Source organism: Passer domesticus, chromosome 14 (assembly GCF_036417665.1).
Source record: "Passer domesticus isolate bPasDom1 chromosome 14, bPasDom1.hap1, whole genome shotgun sequence".
Classification (NCBI taxonomy): Eukaryota; Metazoa; Chordata; class Aves; order Passeriformes; family Passeridae; genus Passer; species Passer domesticus.
Genome location: NC_087487.1, coordinates 8,943,803 through 8,958,956, shown reverse-complemented (window position 1 = coordinate 8,958,956; position 15,154 = coordinate 8,943,803). Strand labels below are relative to the sequence as shown.

Here is a 15,154-nt window from a genome sequence, read left to right as displayed (position 1 = left end):
CTGCCTGGCAGGGCTGAGTGGGATAAAGCCCATGGCAGCCCCGGTGGTGAAAGCCACTGCCAGCTCCTGCAGCACAGAGAGCAGCACGGGCCATGGAGGGAGCCAGGGGAAGGAGCGTGCCCAGGGGATTTGGGTCTGCCTGGTTTCTGAGGGCTGGCGTGCCTGGGGGCTGCAGATGCCATGGGAGGATGGGATGGAGAGGCAGGAGCACAAAGTGGGGAGGGAGCCACAGCAGCAGTGCAATAATACATTTCTTTATTTTACTTTTAGAAAGATGAAGAGGAGCTCAGTCTCGTGCTATTAAGTAGTAGATCCCACACTTGGGACTCACTGTGGAAAAGCATTCCAGCCTTGAGTTAAACTTGGCCTGATGGTTTCCAGCTGTGCTGTGCTTTTCACAGCCTGCACCTTTCACTGGGAGCTCTGGTATCATTGTCTGAGCTACCAGACCCAGGGGTGTCCCGGGAAAGAGACCCATGCTTGAAGGTCACACTGCCCAGTTTTGTGGATAAGAGACAGAACTTGGGGCGCACAAACATACATCACACTTTATTTTCTGTGCCAGACACTCCCCTTCTGAAAAGTTCATTGCAAGCTTTTATGTGCTAATTTAAAATCCAGCTTTGTCTCAGAGATCACACAGGAGGGAGGGAAGCTGCATGTGTCTGTATTTAAGGTGCTGGTGGCTCTGCTGGTGTGGGATGGGATGTTTCACTCACCCAGCTGCTGGCTTTGCTTCCAGCACAGAGCTGCAGCAGCTCTGCAGAGCTGTCCCTGCAGCAGGGCCAGGCACAAAGGACTCAGCTGGGCTCTCACCTGGGCAAAGCGACATGAGGCTGAAGTGTCGTGAACTTCAGTAAAATTAATATCCTAAAAATCCACTGCAATTATTTGCAGTTTTTGATCAAACCAGGTGCTGATCAACAGTCTCCAGTTGATTAATAGCAAGCACTCACTACAGAAACAGACACTAACAATCTCCCATTTCAGTGTGTCAAATGCACATAATTACTCATCACGGATACTATTTATATGCCCACGTACTGCTAAGTGAAAGAATGCTTTCATCCTGGTTTTATCATTTCTAGATTAAATCACAGTTTTTCCTATTTCCTCCAGACAGCAGCTCAGCCCCACAATTTTCTCTCCAAATGACAGGCAATTCTTTTAAGCACATTGAATTATTTTTTCCAGGTGGTGGTTCAGTTGAAATTAAATGTTACTCTTTAACATTGCTCAGCGGTACAGCTGTGGCACACAAAGATGACAACTTTAATATTCCAGCCAACTTGAAAATCAGAATTAAAAAGAGGACTTTAAATTCAGTGTTACTCCAAGAGAGCACTGGCAGCCAGCACCCCTTTTTCCTGGCGTGAGGGTGTAAGGAGCACAGGGAAGTGACAACACTCGTGTGCTGAAGGCTGGAAAGGGCCTTGGACCTCACCTCATCAGCTTAAAGACTCACTCAGGCCCCACAATTGAATAAGTACTTGAAGATTTGATTTGTATTGTCATTTTTCATCTCTTAGTGGTTTGATTTCCCAGCAGCTGGTGAAGGACGTGGTTACCTCCATCCCCTGGGAGCAGCCAAGGCTCTGGTGTCCTGGTGAGCAGAGCGAGGTCCCCAGCTGGCAGGGACACGAGGCACCTCCTCTGCAGGAGCACAGGCTGAGGGAGATGTCAGGGAAAGGCAAGGAAGGTGTCTGGGAACAAAGAGGCCACTGTGCCATCCCTCAGAGCTCACTGGCTGTCCCCCCCAGACACACACCCTCTTCACCACCTGGCTGCAGTGGCAAAGTGCCTTTGATCCAGCAGAGGCTTTGCTGCCCCAGTATCAACCTGGACAGTTATTTCATATCCATATTTCCTTTGTTTTGTCCACAGAGGATCAGTTAGAAGCCAACATTAATGTGAAGAACAGAGGAAGGTCAAATTAATCTTGAAGAATCACAGAAGTTCATGAGATAAAGCCCAGCAGTAGCCATGTGTTTGGGTGCTCTGCTGAGTGAAATGTGCAGATAGGAGTAAAAGACAAAAAATACAAAATTTGTTTGCTAAATATAGAGTAAATAGCTCAGATATTTTTATCTGTCAGGAGCTGGATACCCTGAGGCACCAACATTTTATAAAAGTCGTATTCTATAATTTTGCAAATTGATAACAAAAGGGTAAGGCATTGATACTACAGATTAAGGCAAAATAGATGCATTCTTGTGAATCTGCTTAGCCTTACCACGGAACAACAGTGCCTCCCAATGACCAGAGTGTAACTCTGAAGGTTCATATACTGCTTGTCACTATATCTTTTTTCTTGTCTCTGATACTTCATGTATTATTTCAACCACAACATCTCAGCAGATTTCTCTGCCAAGAAAGCTTTCATACTGAACTACAAAATTAAATTACTATCACAGAATCAGCATATATATCCCCTGCCAGAATATTCTGTTCTTTATTTGCAAGCAAAATAAAGTGGCTGCAAGACCTGAAACACGGGTGTGTGGAACCCCAAGGATACCTGGCAAGAGTGTGCTGGGAGTGTTCCTGCAGTGGTGACTGTTCTGGTCAGTGACACGTGGCAAGGTCTCAGTTAAGCATGGAGGTACTGCTTTTCTTAACTGATTGCAAAAATAATTCACCAAATAAAATTAACATTTCCCCTTTTTTTTCTTTCCCAAACCAGGTCCCGATTATTTCAGCTCCAAGAATCTTGCACTGCAAGCCCAGAAAAAGATCCTGAGTAAAATGGCAACCAAAACCATGGCTAACATGCTAATCGATGACACAAGCAGCGAAATCTTCGACGAGCTGTACAAAGTAACAAAGGAGCACACCAGAAACAAAAAGGAAGCCCATAAAATCATGAAAGACCTGATCAAAGTGGCCATAAAAATCGGCATCCTCTATCGAAACAACCAGTTCAACCAGGAAGAGCTGGAGATCGTAGACAAGTTCAGGAAGAAGCTGAACCAAACTGCCATGACAATCGTCAGCTTCTACGAGGTGGAGTACACCTTTGACAGGAACGTGCTGGCAGAACTGCTGAACGAGTGCAAAGAGCTCGTGCACGAACTCGTAGGGCGGCACCTGACGGCGCGCTCCCACGGGCGCATCAACCACGTCTTCAACCACTTTGCGGACGTGGAGTTTCTGTCTGCCCTCTACAGCCTGGACGGGGACTGCCGGCCCTACCTCAAAAAGATCTGCAACGGCATCAACAAACTGCTCGACGAGAAGGTTCTCTGAAACTGCGCTCGAAGGCAAGAAAACAACCAAAAACTTCTCTCTAGAACTGGCCACCCTTCCTAAGCCATGGTAGGCAAGCAAGCTTCCTTCCCATCAGTCTTACTACAACCCCCTGCAGGGCCCAGAAGGTGCTCACCAGGCTCGTGATGAAGTGGAAACCTTAAATCAGAAAGCTATTGATTTTAATGCTCTGTTCAGATAATTCAGTCTTTCTCAAGGAGCAGAGTGAACAAGGCTGCTGGTATCTATTGTTCAGACACAGATTGCTATTCACCATGATCTCGCTAGCTTTGTGTTCAAGGCTGAACATGTGAACAGAAAGTAAACTCAGATGCATGGCTATGTAAAAATAGACAGATGAAGGCAAGAGCAATACATGGAATTTACCCCCAAGGCCCTTGGTGCATATATTTTTATTATTTCCATGCTAACTGAAAAGGCTTTGACAGAAAGTAGGGCTGTAATGGATTAAGTTCACTCCTTTCAAAAGGATCAGGAATCAATGTGAGAAAATATCTCTGATTTTACATGGTATATAAACCTAATAAGAGAGTAACAAATCATACAAGCAGGAGAAAATTGAAATAACCATTCTGTGAAGCAACAGTTTCATCAGTTTAGTTTTATACCTGCTAACAACAGAGAGGAGATTTTAATTTGACAGGCAGCTCAGTGGTTCAAACTCAAAGGCAGATAAAGTAGTACAGCAGCTCTCCTGCTCTCAGGGCTTGTCTATTGGGTAACAGCAGGTGAGTTCAGACTGAAGGTTGTGCTGCTCTTACTGTTCTGCCTGACAGAACAAAATACTCTTTGTGAAGATTTTGAAATTTCCCTTGGGAGGAGCAGCACACCTGAGACACCAACATTTACATCCCTGATCCTCAAAATATTCAGCCTAGATAATACTCTTGGTTTAATGTACCCATGACATTTGTGCCTACAGTAAATCAGAGGTGGGGTACAAAGGAACCCCATCCACTATTCGTGCAGTGCCTCCAAGTGTAGCATATCCACAGCTGTCAAAACAGAACAGCCTTAGTGACTCTGGTGAGTTTCTCGAGTGAGTTTTCAGAATGTTTTCAGTGAATTTTCTGTGGTTTTTTGAAACAAGATATAGCGATGTCTTCAAACTGAAAACATTTTGCCAAGAAAGAGTGGGTTTTGTGCAGTCGTGGTTGGACACAGGGAGTGTGGAGCAGAGCGGATGCTCTGGCTGCCACTTGCAGAACCTGGCTAGGTGGAGACTGATCCAGAGTGAAAAACACATGTTCAGAAATCTCTCCTCTCCTTGTCCTCTCCATCTGATCCTCCAGACTCATCCCTATCTCCTGACACTGCAGTATCAGGAGCCCTCTCCTTTCAGCAGACACAGAGAGCAGACAGTGCCATCATCTGGGGGTAATACCTTCCAATATATCTTCTATACTATAATAGAGAGATGCACATATCTGAAAGTTCACAAAGACAAGAAAATATATTTGAAAGCCATTCCTCTCTAAGGGAAGCTTACAGGTTGAACACTCATTACTTTAGAAAAAAAAAAAGTCTCTCATTTAAATAAATTCTTGAATACTGTGGTATTAAGAGAAAACTGTTCAAAATTCTTATTATCCTTCTGCCTTTCCTCACCCCAGAATAACTATATTTTATCTCTTGCAACAACAGTTTTTACTGTCATACCTTTATACAGTTGAGAATACACACACCCAGGTCATATACTTGGGTTGTCCTAGATGGATTTTTACCTGCTCCCAGCAGAACTCATTTGAAGCACAGTAAAAATGAAAGACATTGGCAGAACAGTTTTTAAAGGTGTAAATTTCCCCCCCGTATTTCCTTTGACCATTAAAAGTAGATTTAGTGGCAATGAAGATGGACAACTCCTTTGCAACACAGAAATGAAACAGCAACATTTGGGGTTGCAAGTTCAGCCATTGCAGAGCCATATTTACATGCATCCTTACTTGCATTTCTTCCAGGCATGTACTTGTCAACTGATGCTTTTGAACTGTATTTCTTGTATCCAATGCTCCTGTCCCAGTGCACATGTCAGATTTTGTGTGTTTCATTTGTGGCAAACAAATTTAAGTTCTTCTTTTAAGGCCAGAAAAAGATTATTCAACATTCAAGATGTCTAAAGGAAAGGGATATCCTGTATTTGTGACTTTTTGTGTGTTTCAAGTATCAATATTCAGATTCTGGTATTTTAAACACACCAGTTGAACATCTGTTGTTTTATTTAAAAATAATCTGAGTAGCCTTAAGGAAAGATATGTTTTCAAGTATTTCTCATACTTGCATATCCTGTATATTCATTGTTTACTTTTGTACTTGTAGCTTGGTATGTAAAAACATTGCTAAAATACGGGCAATGTTCAGGTCACCTTAAATATATTATGTATTATCACATTTGTGGATTAAAAATGTGTGATTACTGCCCTTTTTGTTTCCTTTTGATTTATTTATCCTACCACCTCTATTGTATCCCAAGCACATGTCAGCAGCAAAGAGCAGGTACCACAAGCCAAAATCTCACTCTTGCAAGGACCTTCTTGCAAGTTTCCCATTACATATTCAGCCCAGTTTAGCTTGATGTGATTTCAGGTAGATGGAAGACACGTGCCTGACACATTTCACAGCCCTGTCCTAAAGATGGAGATGCTGGAACTTACCAGAACGTTTTAACAAGAAACGTTTATTCTCCTGTCCTTATTCCCAAAAAAGGCAAACTGTTTTGGCTGAAAGAGCTCAGGATTTGCAAACAGCTCACATGGCAATTATACTGAGAGCAGTGAAGTACTGGCACAAAGAGAAAACTTGACAACTACCTTAAAATCAAAGTTTAAAGCAATCTCTTTAAGTGGTGCTTTGAGCCTTCCTGCTGGTAAAACATTTCTGTCAGGTTAATTTTATGAATTATATCATGGCAGGACACAATATTCTTTGCTTCATCACTGCCAGCTTTATATAATAAATACAAGAATGTTATTGTTTAAGAAACTCTCACAGGAGTGACCACTTCTGACATGTTAATGAAATGGTGCCTGTGCCACAGAGGTGCACATCATACTGAGCATGTGATCTGATATGTTCTAGAGAAATATTCTCAGATATAGGGACATAAATAGCTGGCCCTGGAGAGAACCAAGCAGTAAAGCACAATTAAGTTTCACCACAGCAACAGAAATGCAAAAAGCAAGTTTTAACTGGATGACTTAAGCAGGTCTATTTTTGTTTTTACATAAATCAATGCCAGGAAAAGACCACACACAGTCTTACCCACACAGAAAAAGATAATACAGCTTTTTATGCTGGAAAGCTACTGGTGGGACTCTACAAGACATAAACACTTTTCCAATACTTAGAAACCATAAGTGTCATTTATGAGCTACTTGCAAGTACAGGAAAACCTCAAGATCCTGACATCCAATACACAAATTTACTCTTTTGGGGCCTTACAGAATGAGGAGGATTTGGGAATACTTAGCAGAAAGTAATAGAATCCAACAGATTTAGTCTGTATCTAAGAAAACATCCTGCCTCAAACTGTTGCACTTTCCCTAGTTTACCTACCAAAGTGTTTGTTTCAGTAAAAATACATGAAAACACTTGGGGTAAGGAGGTAGAAGCTGACAAAACAGTTGAAATATGGATCCAATACAATCACTTTCCTGCTGACTCCCAGATGTCCAGAACTCTCAGGGCACACAGCAGTAGAACAGGGAGGCCTCCTGGTACCTGTGGGTTTGGTCCAGTCCCCGTTAACCAGTTCAGCATGGTCAGTACAGACTGGCTTCTGATTGATTGAAGGAGCCAACTCCTTCATGCAAACTGCTTATGTGCTCTCTTCCTTCCAGCCTGCTTCTCTGCACCTTATCTCCCTCCCTGGGAAACAGGTTCATCCTTCAAGATTGACCAAGTCACAAAGAAAAGTAATTTTAACACTATGGAAGATGAGGATACCCAGGACAGACTTTTCAATACAGAGCTAGATGGAATAACATTCCTTTGTAGAGTTACCTCTGCAGCTCTGTTTCTGAGACAGAAGATCAGAAGGATTGCCAGCACTGAAATGCTGAGATGTTAATCCTGGAGGTTCTCCAGGGCAGCTCCCCAGCTCAGCCAGGCCTCCTGGTGCACAGCAGCAGCTTTGTTACACCAAACAGCCTCGTGGCTCAGCTCAGGGCTGCAACCACCTTCAACTCAGCCAATGCCACTGCCCAAGCTCCCAACTCCACAGCAATGCCTCATGCTTGCACTGAACTTAAAAATCTGCTATTCATGTCAGCTGTGAACAACAAGAGACACTGAAATCTCCTGTGATGCCTAAAAACAAAATCAGGCTTGGATAATGTGAGCTGGCACACAATGCTGCTTAAAAAGTGTAGGCCTTCACTGCTTTGATATCTCCAACTAAGAAACACGACATTTAAATTATTAATGGATTCAAGACTTCTGTGATGTTTCACTGTTCAGATGCAAAAAGAAACAATTAAAATAGAAACTAGTTCTTAATATACAGAAACACTGCTACATGTGATGGAAAAGAACATTTAACAAGCAAACTTTTTTTTTAATAAAACTGAATTTTATTAAACTGCAAGAAATGCAAATATGGTGATAGATTCAGAACAGTATTTGCTGGGCAATCCAAAAGTAATGACTGACACAGGTACAATTCCCTGCAAACTCCTTTAAGTGATGATACCAAAAGCAATCAGAATCAGAATACTGACACCTTAACATACACTACTCATACAGTGAGAAAGGTTACAGAGAACATTACATTAACAACAGAAGGCATTGTTGTTCTTTAAACACCAGGACATTGAACATCTCCTTGCTGAAATGGTTTAAATGCATAGGCCACAAACAGATATTTGTATCAGAGTTCCTATAATTACAGAAGTCCAATTGCATAACACAAGTCTGATTTACCAGCAGGGAAATAATCTGCTGGAAATTATTCCACTATAAATCAGTTTTCATTTATATAAACTGTCTTGAAGTGCCAAGTAAACATTTAAGTATGCCGAACATTAAATATATTTACAGGTTCAGTGCACTTTAAATTCCTCAGTAAGAGGGTACTGAAACAACAATAAAAAAGGAACTTTGCTTGGATGATTATACTTGTGATAACACAAGTGGCTTGACTTAAAAGAAAAATTGCTATCAGCACATTAACATTCTTACATCAATTTCATGAACGTTTACCAAAACATCAAAGTAAAAGAATACTTTATTTGCCTTTACAACCAGTGCTTATCAGGTGAGAATCAGTAATGCTGACATGTCAGAGGTTCCTTGTTACTATTAAACACACAAAGTAGAGAACTCCTCCACAGAATCCCTTTGTACCATGTCTGAACTGTGGGTACAATCTTGAATGCTTCAATAGAAAGCATGACCAGCTATAAATAATACCAACCAGTACTATTTTTCATGTAGCATCTAAATAAATTAAGATTGCTGGATTTTCAAGATTGTGAGGTTACTTCAGGAAGAGGAGACAATGTGCTCAGACACATTTTCCACATTTGCTGCTCTGATTTAATCCCTCATGCCTTGCTGCAGTTCCCAGGCATGCACACACAACACAGCCACATCTCTGCAAGTCAGACCTTTGATGAGTCATACCAAGGCTATAAATAATTAGAAGTAAAAATAAATGGAAGTTTTCCCCTTGTGAATTTTCATGCACAGGGATTTTGGCCAGATTAAATTTACAGGGTGGACTGGAAAGCAATGAACATGTTCACTACCCAACAATCCAGGAGTCAACATGTCCACAGCCAGTGCTCCCAGCTCAGCATCTCAGAGCTGATCCACATGGAACTTCATCTTAGACATGCACAAAGACTCAGTGACTGTCACATTCCCCACAGAAAGGGAATGAGACTGAAATCTGGGGCAGGAAGAACTGCAGACAGGAACTAACCTGAAGGGCTTTGGCTAATCCCCAGGAGGTGCTTTGAAACAATTTTTGCATGCCTGACTCCTATCAAAAACCTATTTAGATGTTATCATTCCATAGTAAATACCAAAGATCATGGGAAGTATTTTGCTCCCTAGAATCTTTTAACTGTTTTAAAACCATGCATTTGTTGCTACATAAGTTGTTTTATATAACCACCAATATGGGTCTTGTTGCCAGCAGTGCTTAAAAATAGCTTTAGAAAAATTATCAAAATAAAATTAAATAACTGATCAAGTCTGACCTCATAATGGAAATATGTTTTCTTCAAAATCATATTTAATAGTTGCCATGAAGAATAAGTGTTGGCATCTATAAAAGCTGTGTAATAAAAATAAATACTTTCAGTCATTTACAACAAAATTAATATACATTTCACTTACACAGGTAACAATACTTTAATGTACTGTACAGTCCTGAGCACGTTTTTGCAGGGGTGTTTTAGGTCACCATTTTTCCCCCACAAGTCCACTTGGACATTGCCAGCTGGAAGAAAACTTTTAATACTTGAAGAAGCAGTATCATAGTTTAGCTTTGGTAATTATCCGTGCAACTGCATAAATCTTAGACTTGCTTTCACACGCCAAATAGATTAAGGCAGGCACTATTGTTCTCAGGATTCCTCCATCACCTTCTGACACTGATAGAGCAAACCATCTGGAAGAGCAGCACAAGGGGATCTGAACCACAGGGCCAGCATCCCTGAGTGAGTACGGCAGTGCAGCAGGCAGGGCACAGATGGAAGCAGCTGGCAGGCCAGGATTCCCTCATTACCTGGGAGACCACAGCAAAAATGAAGTAACAACCAGCAAACAACAACTGCTATAGCAGACTTGAGAGAAAGTGCATCTATCACACTCCATGTCTGCTGTCTTCCCCTACTCTTACCTCTAACTCATGGAATACATCACCACAAGTCATGCCCAAATCCCAGCTTCCTATTTGTCATACAGCTTCATTCCCTTTGTGCCCTACCCAAAACTCTTCACAGTGTAAGTTTTCTCTTTTGTAAAATCCACTGTTTGCTGAACACTTGTACCTTTACAGCACCTTCCCACAGACCCCTGAGTGAGGCAAACAACTTCCATGGGACACCAGTCCCTTGTTTACCATGCTCCCAAACATCCCCTCCCTTAACCTGTAAAATATTCTCTTCCATGCACTTGTTTTCCTGTCACAAATTATCCTGTGAGCAGCCCCACAGTACACTTTCACTTACCTATAACATCAACTCTGTGCAGTTTCAGCTTCTGTTGCAGTGTGTTCAGGGCTGCTGAAAGGGAATCCTGGCAAGATGACATTTTTATATTCTGTTTCACATCATTGGAAAGAGACAACCACAGCTTCCCAAAGTCTTCTGTAGTCATTTCCATTGGCCTAAAAGGAAGTTCACCACATTTCTTAGCCAAACAATATTTATAAATCTGAATATCTTTGGTCTCAAAAAAAAACCTGCATATGGAAGCAGCTGGACAATAGAGCACACAATAAGTAAATATGTATTAGCCTGATCAAACCCCTCCTCTTTTCAGCTCAACATTTAAAAATGTTTCTAGGCCTTCCTTTAGATTTCTAAATTTAAAGAAATTAATTTTCAATTTTCATTTCAAAATAAATCCTGTTGGACAAAGAACACTTGTTTTTTCCTACTCCTAAAATAAATGCAGTGTTCAAAAATGAAAAGAATGAGCTTTCTTCTTCCTCTGCAAAAGTTGTCAACCTTTTCACAGTGTTCTGGTTTCTGCACTCAAACCACTTGTTTCCTCTTGACATGTTTACATTATGCCATATTTTAAAGCACCATGTCCTTCTGTTCTCTGCTCTGTTAGCCTCCTCAAAAACAGTTACAGTCAATATTCTCCCTGCAATTGTACTTCTTGCTGGAACTTTACCCTTTTTTGCAAGTGTAAAATAACCCTTTATTATTATCTTTACCAGCCATCTCAGATCTGAATTAGCTGCTCTAGGTGAAGCCTTATATTTTCATAGTCAATACTCAAATTATCCTACCCTTGTCTAACACTGAGCTGTATAAAAGTGTTTTTAAAAACTGCAGCTTATTTTATTTACCTGATGAAGTCCATCAATGATAAAGTTACTGAAAATTCAAGGTGAGTTTCCATCTCTGACTGGTAACTAACAGAGCCAGGAAGAATTGCCTGTGTACAGACTTTGTTCATCCTCACACATTTCTGGCAATGTTCCACACTTTGAGCTTCAATTACAGGAAACTGGGAGGTGGCACTCTCCAAAATCTATATAATGTCATAAAAAGAATAAAGAATGTAAGTTTTGCTGTCAAGTTGTGCAAGTGATCCAGATACAGCTATAAAACTTGTAAGTGCCTCTTATTTCTGTTGACTTTTTGTGGAGTATTTGACAAGTGAACAGAGCTACCGTATCTCAGCCCTCATGAAGGACAAATCAATCACTAACACCTACAAACATTCCATGAGATACACAGCACCAGTGAAACTGATCTCTGACTATTGGCTTCTCCCAGCTCCAAAGAACTGCACCAAGAACCCGAATTCTGCAGCTCAGTCCTAACACAAACTAATATACAAGCAAGTAGCATCACATCAAGCTATACACTAAATGCAAGAAGTTGAGAAAGCATCCCTAATAAAAAGGAGGGTTTCTAGATTACTCAGCAGTCCCTGGCTCTCCAAACAACCTGGTAACAGAAATTCTATCCATGGTGGTGGTCTGGGTGAGAATTTAAGTGAATTACAAGAAAAATTTAGACAGGAGATGCTCACTCTCTATCAATGCCAAAACAAGTTTGATTCCCATCAGAAATGGAAAGGGACTCCATAACCAATTAGCAGTTCCTTGATTAAGTCAGTTCTAAAAGAAACAATCCACTTGATTATTTTTATTCGGTTATCACTTGCTGAGTTGTTTAATATTTCTGTGCTTCTTTTAAGCAAAATCTGTGGATAGAACAATCAATTGGCAATTCCTAAGTATCTTTCCAAATATTTAAATGAAGTTTTATTTATGACTATAACATGCCTTTACCAATCATTTTTAAATCCCTAATGTAGCCAATGTAAGAAAATAAACTGATCAACTCTTCTGCACTCTCAACTAAATACATGAGAGTGAACCATGACTGATGTCTTTGAAAAGAAAATGGAAAGAAGCTTACACAAAATTGGCGTCAGGAAAGCAGGAAAACAGGAAATTTACCTGTTTGCCTATCAGGTAAATACAAATGAAAGCACAAGCACAATAGCCATACCCAGACAAAAGAAAGCTACACAGTGAGGTGAACTCAAGTCATACCACTCCAAGCAGGACCAGTGAGGTTTGAATTTGGTTCAGTCTTTGCATTCAGAATGGAAAAATCACACATATTCATTACACAGGGGCAAACAAAAATCAAGGTGAATTAAAGCAGTGAGAGGCTAAATTTTATAGCCAGTAACAGTAAGTTTATAGTAAGATTTCTTTCACCTCCTTTTAAAGTTATGTGTAACAGGTGCACCACAGGTTTTAAGGAAATACTTTGGAAAAAGGCATGGCTAGCACATCAAACCAAATACTGCACAGTTAAATGCAAGCAAAATGCAAGAAGTTCCAAGTTAATTTAAAACACAATGGAAACAAAGTTTCTTACCTCAAAGTGTTCTGTTTCTTCAAACACTAAGTTCACAGCATGAAGTGCAGAAGTGGTTTTATTTGAAACAAAAACAATGAGCAACAGAGAGTCATCTGTCCACACCTTACATAAATGCAGAGCTAAGGCATCACTCTGACAAAGTCTCACTACTTCAGAGTGAGGAAGCTCTTTAAGTTCTTCTGGTAAGGAAGGGACCAATGGTGTTTCACTGGCACTTTTACTTTGAGCACTTGAAGAAGGCTGAAAAATTTCAATATTGCCATCAGCAAACAAAGATGACTGTGACAGCCTGTTAGCTGAAATTCTGTCATCCAGCACAGATTTTCTGAGGGACTGAGGTGTTTCAAATGCTAAATTGTCTTCTACAGTGTCTGAAGAACAAGGGGAGACTTTCCTTAACCTTGTGTGCGTACTTCCCTCAGAGTCTTCCACATTAATAGGTACTGTATCAAGTAAGGGACCAAAATCTGAAGCAGCACTGTTTTGGAAGTCTGATGCCTCCTCATTCAAATGTTGAGTTTCACTTATCTTTGATTTCCTTTTGAACTTCTGAGTAGCTGTGTCTGCTTTGCCCATCTGAAAAGGAGAGAGGAAAGAAAAATGGGTGGAAAAGTTCCTAGGAACCTGCTGTGTTACTGTCAATACCATGCAGTGAGGAGGTGAGGAAGGACCAAGGAATCAAAACAGATGACAAATAGAAGCAGATTCCAAACATTTTAATGGATCCAGGGGTTTGCTCTATCTCTGACAGAGTACTAAATTAGCCTATAATGCAAGAATGACTCAAGATTCTCTTAACTAAAAGCTCTTATTAGAGACTAAGCAAAGGTAGTATCTGGTTAACCAGGGCTAAGTGCCAAGATTTGAGCTGGCTAATATGATGTCAGGCTTAAAATATTAATAATAGTGAATTTTTTTATGTTCCACATACTACCATACATCAATTAAAAATGGTCTTGACACAGGGTGTCAAATTCTAGCCTTAGATCCAAATGAATGGTGACAGCTCTGCAAGGTTGGGGCAAGGAACAGCTGCTCAGGAAAACTAACACTAAAACTTGGAGCACAACATGTAAACAGAAGCAAGTTCCAGTTACCAAATCAGATCTGCCTCAGAGGCTGCTTCATCAAGCTATTTCAGGTTTCAACAAAGTATCACACTGCAAAAGCCATTCTCAACAGTTTTCAATGACTTGGGCAGGGTGAGGTTGACTTATCACTAATTTGATCTCCATTTGCATACAGTATCTGTAATTTTCAGTAAGACCACATATAAAGTATAAACTGTAAGTCTCAAAAGAATCACTTACCAGGCTGACACCAGCACTTGATCCCAGCCCAATGAACAAAGTTGATGCTAACTGCTGCTTCTCCTTGTCTTCCTCAGACAGGCTGGCCCCTTGATCAGGCTGCAAGGCAGGAGGCTCCCCCACCTGCCCTGCTAATAAGCTGCCACAAGGCACTGCTGGTGGCTCGTCTCCTTTCCCTATTTTGTTTTCTTTCTTTGGAAGGTAACCTTCTTTTCCCCACAGCTTGCGTACTCCCTCAAGTTTCAGAGTATTTGTCCTAACAAGGCAAACAAAACAAAGCAGGATCAGCCACATGAATGGGTTCATAAAAACATGCCAACACTCAAACACCATTCACTACTTTGATGCTTTGATAGACAAGAGTGAGCAATAAAATAGAAAGACTCTAGAAAGGTTTCCTGCATACCAGTTTAGCAGAGTATAAAAGAAATTATTAATTTGTATGAAAGTATGGATATGGAATTAATGTGTAGTGCACTAAAAATAAAAGGAGCATCTTACACTGAAAACCTTAACCTCACTTTTATCTTTAGAAAAAGAAAAAATAGTAAGCAATGTAATCATCAGGCAATCCTGCCCCCATTTTACTGCATTAACTATGACCTCACATGCAGTCGGTGAAGGAAGTGGCAGAAGAGTCTGACCACATCAGCTGTTTTCCTGCTTATTACACAGATGCCCCCACCTGATTTTCTTATTTGATAGAGGCTTCCAAGTTCAACAGCACTCTTTCTAGTTCCATGCAATGAAGTAACAAAGACCCATGATAATGACAAGAACAGAAGCTTATATGTACTTCACTTCAAACACAAATTAACTCACTCTTTGTGCCCCGTCTCAGCACTATTCCCAGATATATCAGAGCCAAAAGATAAACCAGTGGGGGACTGTCTGCCAGTGACACCAGATGAGGACACACTTGAAGCAAAGGACAATCCATAAGGTTCAAAATTCAGAGCTGCAAGACAGACAATTTTAAAATTACAAGAAGGC

At 40.7% G+C, this 15,154-nt stretch overlaps 2 protein-coding genes across 4 annotated transcripts in view; one reads left to right on the top strand and one right to left on the bottom strand.

Moving 5' to 3' along the window:
- Positions 1-5,685, top strand: part of TNFAIP8L3 (TNF alpha induced protein 8 like 3) — a 44,718-nt gene extending 39,033 nt beyond the window's left edge. The window contains exon 2 of the mRNA XM_064388633.1: positions 2,684-5,685. Within this exon, the coding sequence (XP_064244703.1) occupies positions 2,684-3,246 (563 nt within the window). The 3' untranslated portion in view covers positions 3,247-5,685. The remainder of the gene's footprint in view (positions 1-2,683) is intronic.
- Positions 5,686-8,882: 3,197 nt separating this feature from the next.
- The window catches only part of AP4E1 (adaptor related protein complex 4 subunit epsilon 1), a 32,563-nt gene continuing 26,291 nt past the window's right edge, over positions 8,883-15,154 (bottom strand). For all 3 annotated transcript variants that reach the window (XM_064389371.1, XM_064389370.1, XM_064389372.1), the window contains exons 16-21: positions 14,984-15,119; positions 14,162-14,417; positions 12,849-13,427; positions 11,294-11,478; positions 10,443-10,600; positions 8,883-9,997 (exon numbers count right to left, since the gene is read on the bottom strand). In XM_064389371.1, coding sequence (XP_064245441.1) covers positions 9,837-9,997; positions 10,443-10,600; positions 11,294-11,478; positions 12,849-13,427; positions 14,162-14,417; positions 14,984-15,119 — 1,475 coding nt within the window. In that variant the 3' untranslated portion in view covers positions 8,883-9,836. The remainder of the gene's footprint in view (positions 9,998-10,442; positions 10,601-11,293; positions 11,479-12,848; positions 13,428-14,161; positions 14,418-14,983; positions 15,120-15,154) is intronic.